Genomic DNA, 26,942 nt, shown 5'->3' on the forward strand with positions numbered 1-26,942 from the left:
CCAGTCTGCTAAGCACAATTTTTGAGAATATTGTCCCATATCCTGGCCACAGTGATGACTAAACAAACTGCCCAGACTCCCCCAAGAGCACCTACTCATGTAGAATCAGGGTGCAATTGGGGATTCACAGGAAGCCAAATATTCCCTAATTAAGGGTATAGGTTTTCCATCCCATAAAATGGGGTTTCTCGAGGGGGCCCGAGGACCCCTTTACAGATTGCCTAGAGCTTTTTAGGTTCCTGTGCCCCACCTAAGACCTACCTACAGAATCAAAATCTTGGGAATGGGGTCATAGAATCTCCCTCTCTCACTTTTCTATATCTTGATTGTGATACCTACTTTGAGAAAGCTCAGAAAACAGAAGTTTTTGCTTCCTAAGCTATAGCAAAGACATTTGGCAGCCAACTTGGCTTTTCTACTTTACCTGGTAATAAACAGCCACACTTACTGCAGACATGCTAATGTACTGCTGTGGGTGCTCCCCCCAAGCCCTACGGAAGACTGCTACCTACATGGCTTGCACCATATTACCTTTATTAAGACAAAACACAACACTAACTTCCAATAATATATCTAGTCACATAGGGTTTTAGGTAAGAGACTAGACATGTTAAGAGATGTAGAAAGATGGATGGATGGCTGAATGGACACACAAATAGACAGACAGATGGACAGTGAGAAGATAGGTAGATCAAAGAGAGAAAAACACCAAAGAGCAAAGGGAAGGCACACAATCTCTCCCTCCAGGCAATCTGTCATCATAACAACACTACATCATGGTCACACCCGTACATACAAGGTTTAAAAAGGCAATAGCAGGGAAAGATGCAAACTGAGAAACTGGAGAGTAGAACCAGCCCCAGCTATCTGACGGTCACCTCTGTAGAAGGTTCTGGTGGGCAGCCTCCACTTTAACTACCTCCCCAAGTGCCCCCTAGAACTCAGCCAGTGCTTCCAAAGGCCCACAGGAACATCTTCTCTCCACAGTTGGCCACACATGGTGGGAAGGGCCAGTTGTCAGCCAGAGCACTTGGATTTTAGTCCCTGCTCTGTCACCAGCAGACCTTGGGACCTTGTGTGAGTTCCTCCCCTCCTCTGGGACTCAGGATGTTTTGTACAAGCCAGGGAGGGACTCGACCCTGCCTTCAGCAGTCTCTGTCCCAGGCGACAATGCAAAGGGGCAAAGGGCTTCCTCACGGAGCACCCTGCCTGTGACAACACTCCCACCATGACTCAAGGGTCACTGTGCCTTGTCCCTGTTTATAGGAACTGTAGCTGTGTGTGAACAAGCAGCAGCTGCTTCCTGCTGTGGCCACAGTGCCCTCCCCACCACCTCTGGAATGGCCTTCCTGTCCTGCTATAGATCGAGAGGCTCACTCACCAGTCAATGCCTCTGTGATAGTTGTGGCCATTAAAAAACTGGATCTCCTCGAAGGTCTCTGAGCTGGGGTAGTTGCTGCTTAGGTCCGGGTGCATGCCCAGGAACAAGTAGAGGGCTGTGGTGCCTGTAGGGATGGGAGGCAGCTGAGCCCACACCCAAACCCCCAACTCAAGGATGGAGCCTGGGTTCTGGGCCTCGCTCCCCCTTTTCTCTACAAGGACCTGGGAAAATTCCTGCCTTTCTCTGGGTCTTGGTCTTCTTGTCTGTACAAGGAACTGCACTACATCCTGGATGGCAAATACAGGGCCTGCATGTGGACACCCCAACACCTGTACCCTGCAGATATCACTCATCTATTACAGCCTTCTTCATTCCTAAACAAGGGCTTGTCCTCTGACTCCTCCTCACAGCACTCCGACAGCCACGTCCCACTGACTGCTGTCTCCTTAGAATTAGAACTAGATGCTTTCTGCTGGCCTTTTCTGCTCGAGACCTCTGTCCCCTGGCACTTGGGAAAAGCCCCCGCCCAGGCCCTCCCTGTGTTAACGTGGAACTCTGAAGACCCACAAGTTCTGGCTCTGATGCCTCCTATTCCAGCTCCGCTCCTCCCTCCTCCCTAGAAAGACTCCTCATTCATTCCCTATGGCATGTTTCCATGGTTCATATCTACAGAAGCATCCAGAAGAGGAGGCCATAGAGTCTGGTGATTGAGAATATGAGCTTTGGGGTCACAGAGATCAGAGTGTGGCACTGTCATTTCCTAACGTGCTGTGTTAGGGAAAACTCAACCTCTCTGAGCTGTAAACTGGGAGTGGTCTTACAGACTCACGTGGGTGGCAAATGCCCGACGATCATGTCACTGCTCCCTCCCTGCACCTCTGCTAGACACGGCTGACTGGCCACAGCCCATCCTGCACTGAGCCAGTTGTACCAGGCACTGCTTAAACTTGCAGATAAGCTGCCAGGACACACAGAGAGGTCCCTGAGGCTGCAGTTCAGGACAACCAAGAGAATGCCATGCGCATCCCATCCATCCCCGTTCCATGTCCACACTGATGGGCGATTCACATTCCCCAAAATTTTACTCTCGCTTCTGGGGAAGGAGTGGGTAGACTCCTGAGGAGTGGGACCAAGGGAATGTGGTCCCTAGAAGTCTGTGGCTGAGATGGCAGGTGTTGAGAGAGGATAGGTGAAGGGTGGGGAGACCTACCTGTTTTCTGGGGACCAATGATGAGGAGCTTTGGGAAGCGGTCACATGTCTTCTCCTTGGACCAGATGTCCTTGTGGCGTTTGTCTTCGCAGGGGTCCTAAAACAACATTGGGAGGATGTGAGGGAAGCCCAGAACCCAGTGAAGAGGCTCCCAGGACCATGTGGCCCTTCCAGTGCTGACCAACAGGCATAGTGTCTGCATGTGGCCTTGCCACCTCTCACCCCCAGACACTTGGGCTGCAACAGGCAGGACCATTTCTGGTTAGTCTCACGTGTCCCACAGAGTCTGGCGAAATGCCCAGCTGTATGCTGGACACATAATGGGAACTCACAAGCACTTGAATTGAACTGGGCAAGCAGTGTCTGGACCAGGGGTCTGCAAACTCTCCCTGCGAAGTTGGTAAATCTCTTGGTTAGTGTTTGGTAAATATCGTGGGCTTTGGGTACCGTCCAGCTTCTGCTGCAACTTCTCAACTCGGCTGCGAGGGCATGAAAGCAGCCACAGAGAACACTCACAAGAACGAGTGTGGCTGTGTGCCAGGAAAACTGTCTTTACAAAAGCAGACCACAGGCTGGAATTGGCCCACAAATCAAGGTTTGGGGACCTCGGGTCTGAACTGTTGAAACTGCCACCATTCTCAGGTCTTGCTTTCTGTTTTTAACAACCCCCAGGTGCCAGCTTTCCCAAGAACTGTTTCCCCCAAACCCTCCCCATGAGCTCCCTCCCCGGTGGCTCAGAGCCTGCTGTAGTTAAAGAGGCTGGGAGATGACCTGAGTCTGACCAAGGCAGGGCAGGTGCTGCCCATGCTCCCTGCTCTATGTTCACCCACAGGGCTTGGGGGGCTTTTTACTGAGGGCTTTGTGTGTGCGTGTGTATGTGTATTGCGAATTTAACTCAGGGGAGCTTGATCACTGAGCCACATCCCCAGCCCTTTTTATTTTGAGGCAGGTCTCGTTGCTGAGGACCTTATAAAAGCCCTCGAACTTGTGATCCTCCTGTCTCAGCTTCTCAAGGGGTTGTGATTACAGGTGTGTGCCACCACACCCAGCTCCACAGGTTTTTTTAAAGTTGTTCTTTCCAAGGCTGTGTATGAGTATGGATGTGTACAGGTCTGTGGGGAGGTGCACATGTTCATATGCGTGCACATACATGTTCCCGAGAGGGAGCGTGCCTACACTGGCAAGCAAACGAACACCTGCGGTTCCCTTGGGGAGAGAGTGTGAAGATATGAAGGCTGAGCCCTCACAGCCCTGAGCATGAGCCTATGAGCAGAAGACTTTCCACCCCTGCAACGAGGCACGAGGTCTCCCTGTCCCCACCTGCCACAGTGGGTCCTTCTCCTCAGAGAATATCTGGAAGTACTTCTGGGCCAGCTGCACAGGCGGCAGCGTCTGCAGTCGCAGGTTGGTCCAGGAGTGCAGAAAGCGCACCAGGTGCTTGAAGGTGTACAGGCCCAGCCGGTCGTTCCCGTAGTTGGACAAATGCGTCATGAAGATGCTGATCTGCTCCAGGGAGGGAGAGAGGAAGGGAGCAGGCGGGTCAGTATCTGAGCCACCTTACCCCCACCTCCGACCTCACCTCTGCCTCACTTTGCAGGGCCACCTGATGACCAGGGCAAGATACCCCAAGGCCACCAACTCAATGTATGGGCTGAGTACAGACAGGGATGAATCCAGGTCTGACTGACCCCCAAGCATTTCAACCCTAAGGTGGGAGGCTGACCTGAAGCGGGAGCTCTGTGTTTTGTCTTGGTAATCACAAGGAGAGGTGTGGAAAAAAGGTACTAAGCTCAGAGAACTGAACAAAACAACCACTTGACATTTATTTAATAGTATTAAAGTACAGGCGATTATTTCCATTTTGAAGATAAGGAAAGAAATGCCCCGAAAGCTCGAGCAAAAAGGTTTTGTGTGTGTGCGTGGGGTGTGTGTGTGTGTGTGTGCACATGTGCGTGTGCATGCACACATGCACATATACACACAGGAACAAAGACTGGAAAGAGAACAAACACAAAAATGCAAACACGCCAGTATTAAAGTGCAGGATTAGGAAAGAAAGAAAAAGCATGTATATCTAAAAAGAACAACAACAACAAAAGAGCAAAACGAAAGAAAAAGAAAGCTCCAATCCATTAGTCAAGGTCACACAGTGACTCTGACAGTGCCAGGGCTGGGGAGCAGGTGTCCCAACCTCCAGGTTCTCAAGGCAGCCTCTCCGGTCTTTCCCAGCCAGGGAGGTCCCTGCAGCCAAGGACAGGCCGCCCTGCAGCCTCGCTTCCCATCTGCTGCAGACCATGGAGCACTCACAGGATTGAGGAGCACAGTGAGGAAGAGCTCGCCCCCATTGATGATCTTGTCCAGTTCACTGGAGCCCCCAGGGTACTCGTTGTAGAAGATGGTGTGGGTGAAGAGGCCACAGGTCTGCCGTGGGAGGACCTGGGAGGGGATGAGGAAAGGAGCTATGGTACCTCTGGCATGGATGGCAGTGGGAGATGGGGTGGGGTATCTCCACAGAAAGGCAGCCTCCTGTGTGGCCACCAATCCTGGTAGGTACTTGGTCCCAAAGACCCAGTAGCATGTGATATTCCCCTAGGTGAACCACAGGCCCTTGACATTTTAGACTCCATTACTATTTTCCACACAAAATAATAAGTAGGACCCAAAATAACAGAGTAAGAACATTTCTGGAAACTTGGGCCATTTGCAGTAAGGATCCTTGACCCTCCAAAGCAACTCTTCCAGTGGCACTTGGAAAGCCCTCTCACAACACCAGAGCCCCATCTGGTCACACTCATAGTCATGCACTGGCTTAACTGTTCACTATGATCTCCCCTAAGGAAACAGGCTCTGAGGGAACAGGGAATGGGTCTAGCCTGTCACCACCTCATCCCAGAGTTAAAATGAGTCCCTGGTACTGAGAAGGTGTATGGAGGGATGGACAAATGGTCAGGGAGATTCACAGACAAATGCACAAATCTTGTCTTCCCACAGCTGCCCCATCTCAACTGATGATAGCTCGTTTTTCCAGTGTCTCAGGCTGGAAGCCCTGAGGTCAGCCTGGACTCTTCTTTCTCCTACATCCTATAGCCAACTGATCAGCAGATCTCAATGGAAGAAACTTCTAACAAGTCCAATAGATGACTGCTGAAAGCCATAACCGAGTAGGAATGACGCATGGCATTTTTGGTTGAAAGGTGACAAAGCCATTGAGATGATAATGATTATGTTAAGATGTGCATTCAATTGGATATTAGACCCCTGCTGTCCTCCTCGGCCTGCTACTTTGGAGCTCTTGTGGGGACTCCCGGAGAGTTCCCATTGGTTGGGGAAGTGCGGTAGGAGGGATTTCCAGAGGAGAGATTTGCAGTTGGTGTGGTGTGTCCCGGGAGAAGGCTGCGTGTGTGGCATTCGCGGGAGTTTTGGAAATAAAGTTTGTTCCTGCTTGAGTGGCTCATGATTTTGTGCCCAGCCAAACTGGGGCAGATGATCACTTTCTTGACCCCACTCCAAGCAACCACCATCTTTGGCTAGAAGATGGCAGTGGCCCCTAATTGGTCTGTCTGCCTCTTTGGTACCCTATATTCTCCATTTCACACAACAAGAAATGATAAAAACCTTTGCAAGTATGAATGATGTCATGCTTCTTCAAAATCTTCCCATCTCTAACTAAAAGCTAAAGTGCCTTGATGATAAGCCTTACATGACCCCATAGCATCCTGCCCCCAACTCCTGACATTCTCTACCATCAGCCTCTAACTTGCTCCCCTCCAGCCATGCTGGCCTCCTACTTGGTCCTCAAACACACCCAGCACAAAGCCTCAGGGCCTTTGCACTTGCTGTTTTCGCTAACTTGAACACTCTTCCACATATAGCAGCATGGCTCATCCCAGGAAGGTCCCTCCTAACATTTATTGAAAATTGCCTCCCTCATCTCCCTTCCTCGTTGATTCTCTGAAGGGCACTTATCACCGACTGATTGTTATATACTTTACACATTTTTTTTCTGCCGCTAGGACATCAAGTCTATAAGAACAGGAACCTTTCTGGGTTTTAAGCAGTTCTGTGTCCCTAATGCCTGAAAAAAGGAAAGACCCAAGTAGAAGCTCAAGAGAAGTTCTTAACGAGCAAATGAATGAGTCCTACATCCTCCTCAGGAACCCCTTTGAAGAATGCCCACTCCTTAATCCCCTCCGGAGCTCATGAGAGGAGCCAGACTGGCAGCCCACCTTCCCAGGGACGGAGCCTCAAGCCACAGTAGCAGCAAGGGCTGGTCTGGAGCCCGAAGCTGGCCAGCCACAGCCCTGCCTCCCAGGACAGCACACGCCCGCCCCACCCCCACACTGCCATGGCCCACTTGCTACACTTGCCATGATGCCGTTGTGGATGAAGCCGCGGCGGTAGCGGGCTGGCTTCAGATGGGGGTACTCCTCTGTGCTGGTCACTCGGATGTTCCACACCTGCTTCCAGGCCTCGTACAGCTGCACATGCACGGGATACACGCCCGAGTGGTGGGGGGCCACCGCGTACCCCATGTCTGTGGGAATGCCATGCTCCTGGGAAGGGGATGACCAGGGCAGGATGAGCACGGGGGTCTTTCCCCTTTGGGTCTTATTCCCACTTGGTAGAACATAAGAGAAAAATCAGAGGCCAAGATGGCAGGGCCGTTGGTCCAAGCCCTCCTGGCACAGATGGAGAAGCTGAGGCCTGGGAGGCAGGGGAGGGGCTCAGAATCTCTGAGTCAGAGTCACAGGCAGAGCTGAGACTACAGCCCAGGTCTCCCAACTCTTGGTGGAGTTCAGAGGCCTCATGTACCCCACAGCGAGAGATAAGGTGGAGATCTTTCCTGCCTTCTCTTGCCTCTGGTTGGCCAGTGAACCCAGGCTGGTACCTCCCACCCCAGCCGGGAGGTAGTAGCTTCGGCCTAGGGCACACACAGCTCTGGGCTTAAGTCCTGGGATGACCTCCCTGAGCCTCTGTTCCTGTCTACAAAGTGGGGCTCTTCTCTATAGAACCAGCTCCCCTGCCCTGCCCCCAGGCCCCAGTGCGGCACACAGATGTTGGTGGGAGTCCATCGACTAAAATGCAAAAGCAATATGATACCAGCAGCCAGGACCCCAGGCCCAGCCCCAAGCCCACCCAGCTCTGCCCTTTAGGGAATCTTACTCACGACAGCGAACTTCTTGTTCAGGGCCATCTGCTCCGCCAACACCGACTGATTGTGGAAAAGGTGAGGCTGCATGTGGCTCCACATGTGGGGGAACCACCAGAACTCCTTCACATACGACAGCAGCAGGTCATCCCCAGCATCCTCAGCATCAGTACCTGCAATCCCAGCACACAGCTCAGCCTGGCCCACAGAGCCATGAGGCCCTCCAAGCTGGTCCAGGCCTGGGATGGGCAGGCATAGCCCATCCAGAGGCTGCCATGAGCTACAATGCAGGAGAAGATGGAGTCCCAGAGCCCTGGCTTCTGATCTAGAGTGTGTCCTTAACTCAGGAGTGACTTTGGCCAAGCTGCCTCAAGGGTTTCCTCCACCTCTGACATGTCTGCCCTGACCCTGTTCCAACAGGGAACACAGGTCATTTGTCTTCTACTGGATTGTAGAAGGGCTCTGTGTATTCACAGGATGGTTAACCCCTGTCTTGTATGTATTACCACAACCACCACTGGTAGACTGAAGATTAAGAAAAAATGCAGAGCTGAGTGTGGCAGTGCGTGGCTCTGAAGCCAGCAACCAGGAGCTGAGGCAGGAGGATCACACACTCAAGGCCACCTGGACAACTCAGTAATAGCCTGCCTCGCAACAAAATTTGCAAAGAAAGGGCTGGAGACACATCTCAGAGATGGAGGGTTCTCCAGCAACACCTCAAAATGCAGAGGCCCAGCAGCATCACTCCTGTTTGTCTTGGGGGCTGTGTTGCACATCCTGCCCCTCTACCCACCCCACCCTGCGTCATTGACCAACATGTTCTCCTAGAATGCAGGAGAAGCTGTCCTTGCTGTGACCTGAGCAGAAGACAGAGGGCAAGGCTACTACAGATGACCAGTTCAGGGGCTGTTCCCTCTTGCCTAGTTCCAGAAGAGCAGTATGGGAGGAACTTGAAAGGCTCAGAAGAGGAAGGCAGGCAGGCACGAACCAAGCGGCCTACTGCCCTCAAATTCAATCCTTTTGACTCCAAACTGAACTTAGAACTTGGACATGCTGGGGAGGTACAAGTACAGGGTACCTTCATTTTCGATGCTACATATTTCTGTAATGTTCTTAAAATTCAACTAGTTTTTCTTACAAGCAGAAATAACACAAATAATTTTAAAAGTATGAGGCAGGAGGAGTGGAAGGGAAGATGTCCCACCTAGGACAGCACAGCCGAAGGTCAGGGAGTGAGGTATGGAAACTGTTGTCAATTTTGTCCCCAAATGACCCCTGCCTGGGATTCTCACTACTCTTGTGGCCTACTGGTCCTAGCAGACTTGCCCTTAGTATGGGCAAGCCCGGCTGCTGCGTCATGGCAGAGGACTCCAAGGTTGTGGGTGTGCACAGCCCTGGAAGTCCCAAGAGGGGGCAGGGTAGGCTTACGTACCTGTGTGGAAGAATTTCCCTGAGTATCCCAGGTTAAAGGTGAAGTTTGGGATGTGTGTGCGTAGTTCATTCTGTGTATCAAACAGGGCCTGGGACAGCAGAGGAGAAAGGAAGGCAAGAGAGGAAGTCAGAAGCTCCCTTCCTTCCAGAGACCAAGTTTCCAGCAAGACCAGCTGCAAAGCTGACAGGGCCCAATAAAAATGCAAATGCAAGGCTGCGGGTGTGGCTCTGTGGTAGGGCTCCGCTGCCACACAAGGCCCTGGGTTTGATCCCTAGCATTGTGTGAAAACCTGGGACCTTTATGCAAAAGTAACTAAGAACAGGGGCTAACAGCAGAGCATTGCACTATGTCTGAGCCCCTTGTAGCACAGGGCTCTGAAGGACGACATGGGCTGCACACTGGCCTGCACTGGCTTCACCAGGCCTCCAGCACGAAAAGACCTGGACTCCAGTCAGACTCTGTCATGTGTCCTCAAAAAGCTTTGTGATGCCTCTAGGTCTGTTTCTTCAACTGCACAATGAAGATGGTCTCTTTCTCCCTCATGGGAGAATTAAGTGAAATGCTGTATATAAAACTGCCTGCTGGGTGTGGTGGCGCACCCCTGTAATCCCAATGGCTCAGGAGGCTGAGGCAGAAGGATCGTGAGTTCAAAGCCAGCCTCAGCAACTTAGCAAAGTGCTAAGCAACTCAGTGAGACCCCGTCTCTAATAAAATATAAAATAGGGCTGGGGATGTGGCTCAGTGGTCGAGTGCCCAGAGTTCAATCCCAGTACTAAAAAGAAAAAAAGAAAGGGGGCTGGGGATGTGGCTCAAGTGGTAGCGCGCTCGCCTTGCATGCGTGCGGCCCGGGTTCGATTCTCAGCACCACGTACAAAGATGTTGTGTCCGCCGATAACTAAAAAATAAATATTAAAAAATTCTCTCTCTCTCTCTCTCTCTCTCTCTCTCTCTCTCTCTCTCTCTCCTCTCTCACTCTCTCTTAAAAAAATTTAAAAAAAAAGAAAAAAAAAAGAACTGCCTGATGTTTGGTTAAGTGATGAAAAATGGGGGCCATCACAACATCTGTGGTCACTGCCACTGAAAGCCTCAGTATCTACATGGGAAGGCTTTCTCCCCTTTGGTGGCTGATGTCAAAGGATCATGACCTGTCCAAGGACATGCTATGTGCCCAGCACCATGGCGTTCCCATGCCTGGCACGCGCAGCTCTCTACAGGTCAGTCAAGGGCTGCTGGCCCTTGGGAAACAGATGTGCTGTCACACTCTAAGGCCAGGACTGCAGGGTTCACAGGCTGCCAGGAAACCTCCCAAACCCTGCTTTCAGGACATGCTGCAAAATAAAAGTCCTGGCTCTCTTAGGACAGTACTGTCACCACTTGACCAAGGCTGAGCACTGCCTGCTAGACATGCATGTTCCAGTCATGTGGCTTCTTCACTTCTTTGAGTCTCGGTGCCCTATCTCTGAAAAATAGGACTCAAAACAACACCCTCTTTGCCAGGCCACCGTGAGGACCAAATGAGGCAGTGCACAGAAGGGGCTGTGCACAGTGCAGCACCCACATAAACAGCTTCTGTTGGTATTTTGTCAACTGTGCTGCGGAGTTAACAAGGTGACATGTACATCTATGAAAGAAGGCCACAGTGGTCACCTGTGTTCAGATTAAAGAAGAAACTGCTCTGCCCTTTCCTACTAACTAGGATGTTTAGGGGTAATGAGACCCGCACTGGAGAAGCACTTTGCAGGTTGCTCTGAGCTGAGAGCACAGGAGAGGGCACCTCGATTTATATTCTTCCACAGAAATTGCTCCAAACTGTTATCATGCTTTTCACTTTAGAAATGGGGAGAATAAGAAACTTAAGTACACGATCCAGAGCTCACTGGAAGACACACTGACTTCCCCGTGGGCTCGACCCTGGAGCCCAGTCCTGGCCCACAGTTTCACAGGGCTCCCCTGCACAGTAGCAAGGGCCTGGTCCAAGCAGGAGACAGTAGGGCTGGGCCATGGAAAGAGCATCCCAAGTAGGGAACAGAGCAATCTACTCTGCTAGAGGTTGGTCCACTGTGGCTGCATATGAAGATGTTTAGAGCAAAGACTCCGCAGAGGTCATCTTCAATTTTTCTTCAACAGGACAGCCCTCCAAGAAATGAAATACCAGGGAGAAACACAATCAAAGCCATGCTGCCCTGTCCAGCTCCACAGGAGGCATGGAGGATGGAGTCTGGCCATCAGAACATGACCCTCACTCCACCCAGCTCGTGGGGCACCCCTGAGAAGCCTCTGGGAGTGCTGTGAAACAGCCTAAAATCCCCTATCACTCCATCTCTTCATTTCACAGGGGAGGCTCAGTGGTGGGACAGGACTGACATGTGTCACCTGGTCAACCAGGGTCACACTGGGACTCAAATTGATCTCAAATCCCTACAGGATAACCACTCCTCAACACAATCCACTCTATTCTTCTCCTTCAGGGTTATACAGAAAAGCTCAAAGTGTACTCCTGACCAAGAAAAGGGCACAGACCCTACTAGGGTCCGACCTTGCAGACCCCAGGCCACCCTAGCAGAGATTTCAGGTGGACAGAGAACACAGTTCACCAGGCAGATCTGTTCAGGGAGAGTTGTGAGCCTCTCATAGGTCTCTTTAAAGCCTCCTGGGAGCATCAAAGAGAGCCCTGGTTTGGTGCTAATATGTTTCTAACACTCGCTAATCTCCTGTGAGAGAGGACACCGGTCAGCAGGCAGCCGCATCTCTCAGAATTTAATCCCCTGTTTTGTTTTCATTGGATTTATTGTTATGGTGCTCTCCACTCCCAGCAACCGACTAGGATTCCGTTAACACTAGGATGTCATCTCCTTTGCAAGTAACCTGAAAACTGCATTTTAAGACTGTTTAGTGGTCTTAATTCGTAGGCTTCTCCTTCACGGTGACAGCTTACGTGTGTAAAATCTTGTGGTTTGCAAAAGTGTCTTTACACACAGCTCTGTTGGATAAACACTTTTGGAATTCAATGCATGCATTTACTCTCTCCATAGACCTAAGTTAAAATATGCCATATGGTAATCTGAGCTCTCCATTTTTGTTTTAAGAATTTTATGGGCACTCTGATATTGACACAAACATTTTTAAGAGTTTAAAATCATATCTAGATGAAAAGGCAGATGGCTGACACTGCGGTTCCCACTTTCATGTTCTGATGACTGGATCTCTTCCTCCACACACAACTCTACACTAAGATGCAAAGGTCTTCTGTGTCTGCCAGGCACAGTGGCACATGCCTGTAATACCAGCAGCTCAGGAGGCTGAGGCAGGAAGATTTCGAAATCAAAGCCAGCCTAAGCAACTTAGCAAGGCCCTAAGCAATTCAGTGAGATCTTGTCTCTAGATAAAATATTTAAAAAGAGCTGGAGATGTGGCTCAGTGGCTGAGTGCCCCTGGGTTCAATCCCTGGTACCCCACCCCCCCCACAAAAAAAAGAAAAAGTCCTATGTTTAAATACTTCAACAAAATTTTAAATGGCACTTGCTTTGAACACAAGAATTAATATAAACTTAGTGGTGGGGTCGGAGGACTTTATTTTGAATAACAGCACAGGGGAAGTGCAGATAGGGAGTCACATGGGGGCCACGAGGATTGGAATCCACAAGGCCCGCCTTACCTTCACGTCCTCCACCTTCATGCGTGTGCCCTCCTTGCCCACGAAGATATCGTCGATGTCCACCAGGATGTAGCGGTCCAGAGGCAGCGAGAGGCGCTTACCCGTGAGGAAGGCCACAGCATCAACGAAGACCAGCTTATGCAGCCAGAAGTTGAGGTTGTTGCCAAACAGCACACGCTGGATGCCATCATGGAGGCCCAGGTCCTGGACCACCGTGGCATGCAGTGCAGCATGCAGGCCCGCATCAGCTCCCAGGTGCGGGATGGACTCGGACGAGCGCGTCTTGGCCAGAAGCACAGGCTCATAGGTGGAGTGGTTGGACTGGAACACCGTCCAGTCCTCGCCAGGCAGCACGCCCTTCTCCACCTCGCTGGGCCGTGTCACGTACAGCAGTGGGGATTTGGGGTTGATGCTGCAGTCCTTCAGGCCCAGGTTAGAGTGCAGGAACAGGGGGAAGCCCTTGAGCTGTGCGCTCAGCAGGCTGTTCTCATTGGCCTACAGTCGGGCAGGAGGGAAGGGGAACAGCTGTCAGATCTGGAACTCCAAGGGACGTGGAACTCAGATATGCACCCCAAACTGTAACATCAACAATATTCATAACATTCAAGGGCAGGCTCGCCATGCCCCGGCTCAACCGTCTACCCTCTCCTCTGTCTACAATAGAACACTAGTGAACACTTCTGATTAGCTTACCAAAACTAGGCAGGGGGTCCGTGAACTGTGCACGCTGGAATGCCGCTAATCCTCCCAGTGACCCCACAGTGGAGGTGCTGTCAGACCAGACCATTTTACACATAAAGAGATGGAGGCCCAGAAAAGCCAAATCACCAGGGGAAAGTCCAGCAGTAGACAGCAAGGATTCTGCTACAAAACTGCCTGGCCTTGGCCAGTTATGACTCTTCTCCAGGCCAGAGAAGAGGAACTGTCTGCGGGGGGGAAGCAAAGATACTCTGCTACACAGCACTCCCAACCTCCCTTACACTGGCAGCACCCCTGAGGCCACCCTCTTATAGCAGTCCAGCTCCCATGCCCACCAATCTCTGCCAGCGTGGTGAGGTCTCTGGGGCTACCCAGCTCCCCGGGGGTCTACATACAGCCACATCACTCCATCACCTCCTCCCTAAGCCCATGGCTCCTGCTTCATCATGGTACATGCTACAAAGAGGAGATTCACAGTTATAGACAAGCAGCACAGTCAGCTGGCTCAGAGAGCCTTCCAGAGAAAGGGATTTCTGAGGTAATATTTAAAGAAAGAGTTATCAACTAGGGGAAAGGCGGGAGCCACGTCCCAGGAAAGTGCAAAAGTGCAAAAGCCCTGAGGTAGTAGAGGTTCAATCAAGAGGGAGAGGAGGAGATGAGGCCGAATGTTCTGCTGAGGCCAGACCTGAAGGACCCGGGAGGCTAAAAAGAGCAGCAGGAAGCCAACAAAGACCACATCAAACAGTATCCACAGGGATGACAGGTTCCAATCTATCTTGAAAAGGTCTATGTGACTGTCTTGTGGAGAATGAGTGTGGAGAAAGAGTGGGGTCAGGCAAATCATGAGTGAACAAAAAGTATATGAAGAATTTGGGGAGGGAGACAGACTCATGTGCAGGTGCCATCAGGGCTGCACGGGTGGGCACCAATCTGGGCACACAGCCAAGCAGTGAGTCCCAGCTGAGCCCTGTGCCCCAGTGTGAAATCGTGCCTACCCAGAAAGGTCCCCTGCACTGGTCTCCTCCATAGACACTGCTTTTTTCCCATTTCTACAACAGTTCTTTGGGACCCTGGCCTTGTAAAACGCGATAAAGAGCCTACACTGGTTGCTCCACACACAGGGATAGCTGCCAACTCCACCCTGCAGCACCCTGAGCCAGCGGCAGAGGTGGTCCCATGCTAAGCCCCATCAAGCCCCGTCCTCAGAAGCTACCTTCCCCAGCTCCAGGCTTCCCACAGCCCAAATCAGCTCTGGCCAAGGATGTAACTGCTTCAGCTATGTGGGGGCCAGAGACCCTCTTCATATGTCCCAAGGCCTGGGAAGCCACACAGGACACGAGGGCTGAGGATCCCATTTCAAAGTTCCGACCCTGAGCTGACTGCCAGGTGCTGGCAGCTCAGCCCACTGCCCAGACAGAGAGAGAAAGCCAAGTTGCTGATAACTGACCCTGGTCGGCAATGACAGGAACCTGCCAGAGAAGGGAACAAAGTGGCTGGCCTGGCATTGCCGCCTGGCCCCACTTCAGGCTGCACCCCCAGGAGTAAAAGCTTTTGTTCCCCAGCTCTGAGGACCCTCTCAGGAGACACTAGCTCTTCCAATGGGGTCATCCAGGCACAGGCAGGAAGAGCCCTGAGCCAGGGATGGGAAGGCAGAGGCCTCACAGACTTAAGCATTAACTGGTTGGTGCCCTGGGGACCCCAAGTCCCCTCTCTGGGCTCAGATCCCCCATTAGCCAGTTTCTTCTTACATGGTATCCCGTGGTCAGATTAGAAGCAACAAGCTTAGTTGTCAAATCCTGGCTCTACGACTTACTAGCTATGTTGCTCTGGTAAAGCCATTTAACTTTTTCAGCCTCAGGTTCTTATCTGAAAATAAAGTGCCCACTTCACAAGGCAGCTGTGAAAATTAAACATGATAATGCCTGAGAAGCAATGAGCTCAGTGTCTGGAACATGTAAGTGCTTAATCCAAGAGGCCAGGTAGCCCCTGCCAGGCCTCTGCCAGGTGTGTTCAGGGCCAGAGCATCTGGAGTCACAAAGATGGGGCAAGACAGTGCCAGGAACTAGGGCTACAGAGGAGGAAACTGGACTCCACCCTCCAGGACCTCACAGGAGCACACTGGCCAAAGCCACAAGACAATGCCACCACTACTACGGCTGAACTTAGAATGACAAAACAAGAGAGCCGCCATTTATTTTGTGGCTCTGGGTCCCAGGCAGAGTGCTCAGTGCTTCCCGCCCATTGTCTTGTTTTATCTCCAACACAGACCAGCGAGGCAGGAGCTATAATTAGTCCCACTTTACAAATGGATTGAGCATCCTGCCCAAGGTCACTCTGCTTTTAAGTACCAGAAAGATTTAACCCAGGACATGGAGCTTTAAGTCCCTGCTCTCACACTGCCCTAGGAGTCCAGCCTTGGTGGGAACAGAAGCACAAGCATCTCCAGAGCCCCACAGTCCACAGGTTGCTCAGGGCTTGACAAGTCCAAGGCACAGTGCTGAAGCCCACCTTGCAGAAAGGGCCAAGAGATGTGCCTCGACTACCAGGGGGCATGAGTTTGAGCTGAAAAATAACAGGCCTGTCATATGCACTTGTCATGTGCAATAATGTAGGAAGAGTAGGAAAACCTAGAACTGCCACTGACTCCGCAGTGGAACGCTGCACAAACCCCTTCCCGGGCCTCAAGTTCCCCTTCTGTAAAGCAAGGAACCGCAGGTAGATAGGATACAAACTCTGCTGCACCAGCTGTACCCAATGTCCTGTGCCCACTGCCTGGTAGTGAGACTGAGAGCTCTGTGCACTGCACGTGGCCTCTGATGCAGACTTCTACTAAATAAACGGTAGCGGGACTCTCGGACTTGCCACACTGTCGTTAAGACCAAGGCCTCTGGAGCTGGACTGCTGGGCTTCAAATCCTAGAGAATACTAACTAACTGGAGGTGTGAGCTTGGGCACTTTTCTTAATCTCTTTGCCTCAGTTTCCTTCTCTCTTAAATAAGGACACTATCTGCCTGCCTGGGTAGATGGCTTATCAGAATGCAGGGAGTTCATTTACGAGGAGCATGTGGGCAGTGCACTGCTCCAAGCAGGCTCTCAATAAACGTCAGCCATTCTGATGATTTTCAGGCCTGCGGCTCTGAATCAAACTTAATGAAGTTCATGGCAGGAAAGGGTACAGAATCCAAGAGAAAAGGCAAAAAACACAGATAATGGAGACAGTCTGACTTTGTGCTTCTGTAAAGCCATAAACCAGGCCAGTGCTCCCCAGAGGGTGCTCTGTGAACGAGCTCAAGCCAGTGGGGGACGAATCTCACCGGCTTGCTCTGCGGCAGGACTTCTAAGGACCTTGCATTTCGGGGCTTACAATGCCTTTTCAGTGGCAGAGCCTCCTGCTGTATTAGTGCTTGAAAGAACATACCATGGGAAACGCTCAGCCAGACCAGTCCTCCCGCACTGAAGGTAGGCCCAGAACACAATGCGCTAGGGAGGCCTGGGACACAGCCACCTCTGATCATCTCCTACGCCTCCCCTCCTGACTCACGCCAAGCAAGAGCCTGCATAGGACCCGTACACTTACTGTCCCTTCCTTCAGAAGGGCTCTTCATACTGAAAGCCCCCCAGAGCCTTCCCTCACTTCCCATAGTTGGTTTTACCAAAGATGACCTCTCTGGCCTACTGTGAGAGTGCTGCCAACAGCCCACACCAGAACCCTCTGGGCTGCTCCCTGCTCTGCTCCTGGTGCACTTCTCACTGCCACATGCTAAGTATGTTTGCCCAGTACCAGCCCCCCACCCATTCCTACTGCGCTAGCACGTCAGCTCCCTAGAGCAGGGGCTTTGTCCATTCCCATGACCACTCTGTCCAACGCCTAGCACAGGACTCAGAACGCTGAAGTGGCTGGTACCTATTTGCTCAATGAAGAAGCAAATGTTCCCCAAAGCACCCAACCAGAGTCCTGTCAGCATCTCTCTTCATCTTGCCTGACCACACCCTTGGAACCTGCATCCACTGTTCCCAACCTCCCCTTCCCAGGGTAGATTCTCCTTCTCAGCAAGGATCCCAATCTTAGTGGTCATTTTGAGAGCTCCATCAAAACCAGAATAGCTCCCTACCCACCCACCCATCCACTGGGATTTCTTTCTCCTATCTCCCAATGCAAAACAGCTCTGGTCTGGCAGGTGCATAAATTCCATACCCCACTGCAGCCAGGAGTAAAGAGCAAGGGATAGAGCGTAAGTTGCCCAAGTATGGGTTCCAATCTCAGCTCCCCACTTAGACTGGGAGCCTCAAATAGGTAACCCAACTCCTCAAGCCTTGATTTTCTCATCTGCAAAATGGGAACAAGTCGCCTCCATTGGGAGGATTGCCATGACAGGTTTCAGAGTCCCAAGCAGAAAATGCTCTCTCCAACCCTGCACCCATTCCCAGGGATTTTCCGGGGCAAATGCCTTCTATGTACTGAATCCACTGTGTGTCAGGAAGTCCCCCTGCCAAGCACCCCTAAAACGCATAAAGTACACACTGGGCACAAGGCCTGCTCCCACCTAAGCTTCATGACAAGCCTGGGAGTAGATATGACCACTACATGCATTATACAAATGAGAAAAGTCCAGTGCTCTGCTAGTGAGCACAGAGATCAGGGCGGGAAGGGCTCAGGGCCCTGCTCTCTGCCTACCTTGAAGAAGCCAATGATGCCCACGCCGTAAGCCACACAGTACTTGTCCAGCAGCTCGCGGTTCCAGGCGTCCAAATTGACGTACTTGAGGATGTTCTCATAGATGATGAGGGCGAAGCGGCCACGGCCCTTGTCAGTGAGTGTGGGCATGTCCCCCTTGCCTGGTGCAATCTCGGTGCGATACTTGAAGCGGCTAGACTCCAGAATGGCCACGACCTCCTGACCCAGCTGTGAGTAGAGACTCTCGACGAACACCAGCACCAGCGGGTCAGTGCGGGAAGGGGTGACCACCTGCACAGGCTTGAGGGGCAGCAGGCGGCTGGGGGCCACAGGTGGCGGGTCCCCACAGTCAGACTCAGGGGCATCTGCAGAGGGCTCCAGACCCCGCTTCCAGCCATATAGGTAGTAGGCTGAGACAAACACACTGAACAGGCAGAAGATGAACAGCAGGAAAAGGACAGCTTGGGGGGACACATGCCGACACAATCTCCGGAGGCATGCCAGGGCAGGCATCCTGGCCCCCAAGACCTTGGCCACCGGAGGCCTGCCCTGCCCTGGCCACCCCAAGGCCCCACGCAGGAGACACGAGAGTTGTCGACCCACCAAGAAATTCACAGAGACTTAGGAGGCGAGGCCCTCAGTGGGCAGCAGGAGTGGAGGATCCGGGTCCCCAGCCCTTCCTCCCAGCCAGGGGCGCAGTCTAGAGGCTGGTCTCGCTCCTTCCTTCCTCTGCGCCCCTTTATGTCACCATGGCAAACCCCCACTTGGTCCTGCACAGAGCAGAAGTGCCCCAGGGCGTCAGGGCCTCCTTTGGGGACTGGGCAGCAGGCCAGAGGACATTAGGCTGGCCCAGGGGTGTCGCATGCTGCTCCCTTGGTAGGGCCCACGGGGCTGAGGCTGTGGAGAGAAGAGGAATCCATCAGACACACAGGTCCTGACAAGGTCATCATAGTTTGAGTTTTGCTGCCAAACCTGATGGAAAAAAATGAGACAACGGAGCTGTTTAGCTTCTCTGGGCCTCCGTTTCCCCGTGTGTGAAATGGGCAGACAGTAAGCAGCGCCCATCTCACAAGGGGTTGCAGATATGAAGTCCAATGATATATATATAAATCACATAAAGCAGTACTTAACGCACCGTGTCTATAAACAGTAACTGTTCTTTTTCATCATTATCAGAGTCTAAGACCGGGCCAAGAAAAATTCAGAAGCACAAAGAACAAAGTGAATCATTGAACAGTTGCAAAGTGTAAGAGCAAGTGGTAGGACTCTAACCAGAACCTTCCCTTCTCTTCCCCTCCCTTGCCCCCCCATTTCTCCGAGTGACCACAGAAGCCCATGCAGCAGATGACAAGACTGTCTCCAGCAGAAGCAGCCACAGCAGGATTCAGGCAGGGATGTGGGGGTCCCATGCCTTGGTGGTGCCAGAAGGCCCAGGTGAATCACTGCACCTCTCAAGCACCAGCAAGCTCATCTGGGTAAACGTGTCCACGGGACTTGACACAGGACACACTCAGAAAGGGCAGCTGTCACCACATGCTCCTAATGCAGCCACGCGTTCCTTGCCCTAGGGATACAGGCTAACAGTGCTCACCATGACTCTGGACACCAGATGACCACATCCCCTGCCTGGGGATCCCAGGTTGCCAGGAGACGGGAGGCTTCCCCTACACTGGGTCTGTGTACCCAGACAGCCAGAACCTGGGGTTCCAGCCTCCTCCTCCTCCAGCCTGAAATGCTCACCCCGGCCACCTCACTGCCCCATTTCAGTGGGAAGAAAGAGTACACAAAGACCCACACACACTGTGCAAAGACGACAATTCCCTTGCCCCAATAGCAATCCCAACACAGCCCTCCGGTGTCCCCTGAACACGAGTGGAAGCCTCCAAGAAGAGTGAGATTTCCTAGTGATTTAAGGAGCTACTTTCTATCAGCCACACTTACTAAGAGGCGGCAGGAGATAACGCCAAGCCAGAAAGCAAGTGTGAGAGCATGGGCTGAGGCAGTCAGTGAGGGAACTGGAGTCCCAGGTGTGGCCTTGAGGGTGAAGGCCTTTGAAGTCCCTCCCAGCCCCAGACTATATGCTGTGCTTGCAGGGATCCTGCCTACAAGAGACCCAACAGTTGCACTTCTAGGATAAATTCCTAGAAGTAGTAACTGCAGGAGCGTGTGAAGATTTCTCCACAAGAATACAAATCCCAGGGCTGTTTATAATGGCAATTGCTCAATAATGGGGGACTATCATTATAGAAACTATAATGCAAGCATGTGACAGAATCCTAGGCAGCCATTTATAGTATCTCCAAGAAAGACATTTACTGACATTTACCATATATATTGTTGAAGTGGGAAACATTTATAAAACAGTTTATATGTGTGGTCATATTTTTGTTAAATATTTTTATGCATAGGCTAGAAACTGGTACTAAGTGCAAAAGAAAAAAAAACCTTAACAGTAATTACCTCTGGGTAATTACTGTTTTTTCGTCTGTGAAATGGAGAGAAGAGGGGGCAGCAAGTTTGGCCCCAGCTGTGCCAGGACACACTGTGAGATGCCCAGCACACCCTATCCCTCTCTAGGCTTCCTGCCTCTTAGAGGGAGCTTCGGTCAGATGGTTTCTGGGGTTCTCCCACCTCTGCTGCTCTACACTGTAGTCCTCACTATGTGTCAGCACCGCGGGGAACCTGAGGCACCAGGAAAGCAGGTATCCATGATGCGGCGGGACGGGTGTGGTAGCGGGGACGAGGAAAGGCATTTGGGAGACCAGAGGGGTACTTAACCTCTCCAGAGAGGGAGAGCAGGAGCAGGAAAAAAATTTCTGGAGGCACCAGAACTGGCCAGAACAAGGGCAGGCTGGCCAGGGACGTGGAGAAAGAATGGCCTTCACTGCAACCTGAAGATAAGGGATTGTGTGCACTTTCTAGGGGACTCTGTGCAATTCTAGGTGAGAACAAGGCAAGAAAGGGCAGGTATTCTAGGCAGAGCCAGGAAGGCTGCAGTGGCTAGTCCTGTTCATGCCCAGAGTGCACTAGTGTTCCATTTACCACTGATGAGGACCACCTGCAGTCGCAGCCAAGCCCCCACCTTTGGCCTATGGCCAGGGCAGAGGCAGAGTGGGGTTGGAAGGCAGGATGCCCTGATGGTGCCCTGCTCACGCAGAAGTCCAACCCACGATAGAGGAGGAGAGGCTGAGCCATGGCCACTGACCCTCCAGCACATTAACAGTCTCTCAGCAAGTTAACGATGCAGTTCACAGAATCTCAGGCATCTGGGGGTCATGGACCCTTGTGGGAATCTGGCAACATTTCTCAGATATTAAAAAATATGCACATTTTAAAAATGAACGTGGCTGCCAGGGGTTAGGGGTGGAGAGATGAGTGGGGAGCGCAGAGGGCTGTTACGCCACTCTGGAGGATGCTGGGTGGTGGGTACGTGTCATCATGCACTTGTCTAAGCCCATGGAATGCACAACATCAAGAGCAAACCCTACTGTCCACTAAGAGAGCTGGGTGACAGTGACATGTCCATGTGGTTCATCAAATGTAGCAAGGGGGCCACTCTGTAGCGAATGCTGATGCTGCCTGCCCTGCACCTGGAGAGGTCTTCCTTGCAGCCCCCAAGTGGCCCCTGCTTCCTCCTCTCACTGCACACCTGAGAAGAATGCCTGGCCCTTGGAGGCCTTGGCCTTTCCAGGGAGGCTGGGATAAGGCCATTGCAAAACCCAGGCCAGAGAGGGCAAAAGAAGCCCTGCCTCTGGAGAAAGCCAAGTGCCCTGGGCCTGATGTGAGCCAGCTGCCTTGTAAACAAAGTGTCGACCACCCAGCGTGCTGGCAGGGGCCTCGCACGGCCTCACCACCATCCACTCAGAGGCCCTCCTCCCAGTCCACCAGGAGTTATGGAGTCCCGTGACTCTGAGGTAAAGTCCGGGGGCTTTTCATCCCCCTGGCCACCAAGGCCTCAAGGAGAGCTGGGGCTGGGACCTCAACGCCCTCCTAACACACAGGCCACACACCCTCACCACCCCTCCCCTAACCACAGCTGGGCCCAGGCCACCACCAGCTTAGTCAAGCATCCAGGCCTTTGCTGGTGAAGTTCCCATGGCCAGGAATGCCTCCTCCAGCCGCATGGGACACTTACTCATCCTTCACCACCCAGTTCCAATGTCACCACCTCTCTGAAGTCATGTCCAGCCCCCACCTACCCCATTTACCATGAGAGGCTGGGAACCAGGACCCTTGGGCCTAAACAGAATGCAGATGTGTGGTCTTTGGCTTGCACAGTGTTTTTCTTTAATTTGGGATTAGTTATCAACATTTTAAAAAAATTTTTTTTGTAGTTATAGATGAACAGAATGTCTTTTGTTTGTTTTTTATGTGGTACTGAGAATCGAACCCAGTGCCTCATGCATGCTAGGCGAGTGCTCTGCTACTGAGCTACAGCCCCAGCCCTAGTTATCAACATTTTAAAATCAGGAGATTTCACAGAACTTCTCTTTTAAAACATCACATTCTAGTGACACTGAGCACACATCACAACCAGCCACTATCCGCCGAGGCATGTGCGGTGCCCTCCTCAAGGGCCATGCACCCTGCAGCCAGCACAGTCACCAGCCAACCTCCTGCTCTCACTGCCTCCTGCCAGTGTCTGGGGCACCAGAGCCTGTGATCTGTGCAGAACAGGGGGAGCAATTTTATTCCACCCTGCCCCTATACATGCACACCCACAGGCAGGCCCAGGACCTACTGATCCCTGCACAGATGGGCCCTGCCCAGTACCTGGTATACAGAGGCCCTGGGCAAACAACTTTTGCTTTCTTCCCTCTCCCCCAAGCCTTGGGTGCCACTCAAGGACAGGAACCAAATCTGGTTCATCATGGAAGCTTCCACTTACCCTAGAGCCAGGTCCTTACTGAGGACTGGGGATGTGAATGAAGTAGTAGCTGTTGTTACTCCCAATTTCCAGATAAGGAGAAGAAAGCTCCAAGGTAAAGTGACTTGCCAGGGTCACATGGAATCAGCTAAATCTTGATTCAAACAGGTTTCCTTTCTGACTTTTGAGTTTGGTCTTTTATTCCTCCATGACACTCAGGAGTTTCTATAATAAAATAACAACAGTGCCATTATAATTATCATCATTATTAATACTGACATCATACCTGATCATTAACTATGAGCCTGGCACTATGCTATGTATTTTTCACACCTTATCTCTTTCCTTACAACTTATATTGCCATTATCTACATCTACAGCTAAGGAAAATGAGACCCAGAGAGGTTAAGTCATTTGTCCAAGATCACACAGAGCTTAAATTTAAGCCCAGACCACATGAAAGGGAGCACTCCAGAGACTATGAGAGACCTTAGCTGGGGAGTATGAGGGGGACCTTAGCCACCAAGGCCTCCAGGCCTTGGTCAGGCTCCCACTGTGCTCTCCCAGACCTAGCCCCAGCTTTCCCTGCCAAGGTGCTGGGGATAATGAATGAGATGCTCTGGTTGTCATGGAGACACCATGGCAACGCTGCACTTTCGGGAAATACCACGGTAACTGTGGCCACTGCTCTAAGAGTTGAAAGTCATTCCTTACCCCACCTCCCTACCCAAAAGTGCTTTGGTCCTCACAGTCCTCCTCAGGATCCCTAAGGGAAGGGAGCCTCTTTTTTTTTTTTTTTTTTAATGTGAATTTTTTTAGTTGTAGGTGGATAATACCTTTATCTCATTTTTATATGGTGCTGAGGATTGAACCCAATGCCTTGCGCATGCCAGGCAAGTGCCCTACCACTGAGCCCCAGCCCCAGCCCGGAAGAGAGCCTTTTTACAGATCAAGCAGGGAAGGGGTCCTGGCTCAGGCCCTGGACAATCGGGTGGGCTCCAGTGGGGAGACAAGAGCTCCCTGAGAGCAGGCACAGACACTGAGCTAGCTTAGCCTCTGATGGTGAGGTGTGTCCAATAGCTCAACTCACGTGTGTGTGGCGCCTACTGCATGCCACCAGTCCCTAGGGAAAAGCTGTGTGCTCATCCCATTTCACCCTAACAGCCTGGAAAATGGAGTGCGTGGCCGCTAGCAATTCAGTAAGGCTTAGTCCAGAGCCAGCTGCCGGAAGTGGAATCTCAGCTCCATTTTCTATCAGCCTGTGACTTTGGCACAATTCTTTCATCACCTCTGAGACTACAAAATAGGGTTTGTACTATTATCTATCTTGAGGGGCAGTTGCCACAACTAAGAGAGATGATACGTGTATAATGCTCAGTTGAGTGCCTGGCACATGATAGATAATACAGGCTAATAAACTGACTGTCCATTCAACAGATTTGAAAACTGAGACTCGGGAAGGCACTGGCCCAAGGTCACATATCAAAATTAGAGTAGACCCAAAAAGAGAAGATAGCAAGTCAGGCCAGAAGAAAGGAGAAAGAGAATAGGCTCCAGGAAGAAGCGTCAGATGGGATATCACCCTGGAAGCTAGGAATGATGGTGGTTCCCTGCTCCCTGGGTCTGTATATAAGGTGCCGAGCACAGTCTCAGGCACTAAAAAGGAAGTGGTGACTCAGACCCTCAAACTAGGATTTCTAAAGGCCCCTTGGGCATCTTGTGTGATGCTGCTGCCAGCCAAATGGGGACAGGTCCCTGCAGCCCCCAGGGCTCACCCACCCTTCCCACACACCCGCCTAACTCACGTGCACATGAATGCACAAGCAAACGCACACAGTACTGACGTGCCCGAAAGGTGCCATCATGGGCATCCCAGCCACGTGGACACTGGGAGGAGGGAGGGGAAGCCGAGAAGAGGTCAGTGTGGGAAGAAACTGCAGGCAGGCTCAAAAGTGAGTGAATGGGAGAAGCTGGGGGGTGGCAAGCTGGCAGACTGGGTAACTTAGCCAGACCCTCTCTGGAAACACACATATGTGAATGGGTACCAGGGCTGGGGCAGGACTGGGGCAGGGGAAGGTAGTGTGGCTGCAGGCCAGGTACTGATAGCTCTACACTCTACACTTACCCAGAGCCACTCCCCACAGCTGCCCCAGCCCCTCCCAGCCTGTCACACCCCCAGCACAGTCATACCACCACCCACAGCCCAGCCCCACCCCAAGCCACCCAGTTCCACCAACCACCCTGACAAGACCAGCCCCACCCATCACATCCAGTGCAGAGAAGAAAATCCTTCACATTTGCTTCCCAGCTGTGCAGGAGTTTCTAGGGGCAATTACACCCCTGGGAGGCAGAAACCAGAAGTAAATCCCTTCCTCTGCTGGAATCTGCTGCCTGCTGCGTGCCCCATCCCCCACCACCCCTGCAGTGCTGCCTGGCCAGGGGCCAAGCTGCTGCCTGTCAGTCACCCCACCACTACCAGGGCTGCCACCAGCAGGGGATGTCAGTGATTTGGCTCAGAATCATAGGGCCACAGAAAGCAAAGTCCACCCTGCAGTGGGCACTCAGGGACACTAAGGCCAGAGAAAAGGGAAAGGACTCTGGTGTTGCACCAGCCAGCACTGCCTCACTCCCACCTACCTTGGCCCCTTTTCTTGTCCATTAAAACCCTGTCCATCCTCCTCCAAGGCCAGTTTTAGCTGAGAATCAGATTTTGCTCACTGTGGATTTCAAAAGTCCTGCTGAGCTCCTTCTGCCTCCCCACTCCCCCCATGCCATGCCCAGCTTAGCTGCTTCCCAACTAGAACACCACCTCCCAACTCCAGAAGAGCTTCCTCCCAAGGCAAAGAAGCCTCCTACCATAGTAGGTGCTAGATCCGTGTGCCCTTGACAATAACCTTCCCCTTTATGAATCTACTACAAGAAGAATGAGTTATAGTCCATGTATGTATATGTCAAAATATACTCTACTGTCAAGTATATCTAAAAAGAATTTTAAAATAAAATAAATGAATCTGCTACAGAGAATCTCTAAGCTAAATGCATTGCTAATAGTAATGTGCATTTCTAGACCTTTTGTGTCCATAACACATGCGAATATTTCTTCCCTACAGCAGCACCCTAACCTAGATCCCCCTTATTTCACAGATTATAAACTGAGGCCAGAGAGGTCCAGAACACTGACGAGTAGTGGGTCACTAGGAAATACAGCTAGAAGCCTGGGCTCTCTCAGCTCCCGGCACCTCTGTTCACCTGGCACAGCAAGCGCTTGCCAGGTGCCCTGCACATCCCATTCTCTGCTTCCTTTGTCTAGTTCCCTTCATGGTTTTGTTTCCGTCCATTCTGTCTCTGTTTCAACTTCACAAGCAGCAGCTAATGATCCCTCCTGGAAACAACCCAACCAACCTGCATCAATCAGTGAGCACACACAGCACGAGGCGCAGGTTCACTCCCTGGTTCTCAGCTTGGGACTCTGGGTTCCCTGGCAGGCAGGGAAGGCCTCAGAGAAAAACCTCAGGAACTTAGATCCCACTTGTTGGGAATCTGTCTTTCCTCCCACTGGATCTGAGTTGAGAGCTTACCTTTGTACCTGCTATGAAGAAAAGGTTTACCAGGCAAACAAACCAGATGGCCTGGGGGAGGGTGTGAGGGACAAGGCAGCCCTGGGCCACTGCCCAGGACCAGCTCCCTCCAGTCCCACAGAGGCTCTCTGCAGACTAAGGCCAAGAGAAAAGGATAGTGATTGCCCACAAAGCTTCTCTAAAAAGGGCTCTGCCCACCCCTCAAGTCTGTCTAGGACAGTCTGATCCATCCCCAGATTTTTTTGTCTTAGGTTCTGATCAGAGACACTCAAAAGGAAAAGAGCACTTCCTTACCA

The 26,942-nt window shown here is 51.8% G+C and overlaps 1 protein-coding gene across 13 annotated transcripts in view; it reads right to left on the reverse strand.

Moving 5' to 3' along the window:
* Nucleotides 1-26,942, reverse strand: part of Ndst1 (N-deacetylase and N-sulfotransferase 1) — an 84,502-nt gene that overhangs the window by 12,415 nt on the left and 45,145 nt on the right. For 9 of the 13 annotated variants that reach the window (XM_076856711.1, XM_076856702.1, XM_076856704.1 and 6 more), the window contains 10 exons: nucleotides 23,090-23,293; nucleotides 18,202-19,173; nucleotides 12,828-13,322; nucleotides 9,173-9,260; nucleotides 7,759-7,913; nucleotides 6,959-7,144; nucleotides 4,899-5,027; nucleotides 3,912-4,094; nucleotides 2,592-2,688; nucleotides 1,382-1,505 (listed from right to left, as the gene is read on the reverse strand). In XM_076856711.1, the coding sequence (XP_076712826.1) occupies nucleotides 1,382-1,505; nucleotides 2,592-2,688; nucleotides 3,912-4,094; nucleotides 4,899-5,027; nucleotides 6,959-7,144; nucleotides 7,759-7,913; nucleotides 9,173-9,260; nucleotides 12,828-13,322; nucleotides 18,202-18,714 (1,970 nt within the window). In that variant the 5' untranslated portion in view covers nucleotides 18,715-19,173; nucleotides 23,090-23,293. Of the gene's footprint in view, nucleotides 1-1,381; nucleotides 1,506-2,591; nucleotides 2,689-3,911; nucleotides 4,095-4,898; nucleotides 5,028-6,958; nucleotides 7,145-7,754; nucleotides 7,914-9,172; nucleotides 9,261-12,827; nucleotides 13,323-18,201; nucleotides 19,174-23,089; nucleotides 23,294-26,942 lie in introns of those variants that run through there. The other 4 variants (XM_076856713.1, XM_076856712.1, XM_076856703.1 and 1 more) reach the window with 3 other exon arrangements.

This window comes from Callospermophilus lateralis, chromosome 5 (genome assembly GCF_048772815.1).
Source record: "Callospermophilus lateralis isolate mCalLat2 chromosome 5, mCalLat2.hap1, whole genome shotgun sequence".
NCBI classification, from domain to species: Eukaryota; Metazoa; Chordata; class Mammalia; order Rodentia; family Sciuridae; genus Callospermophilus; species Callospermophilus lateralis.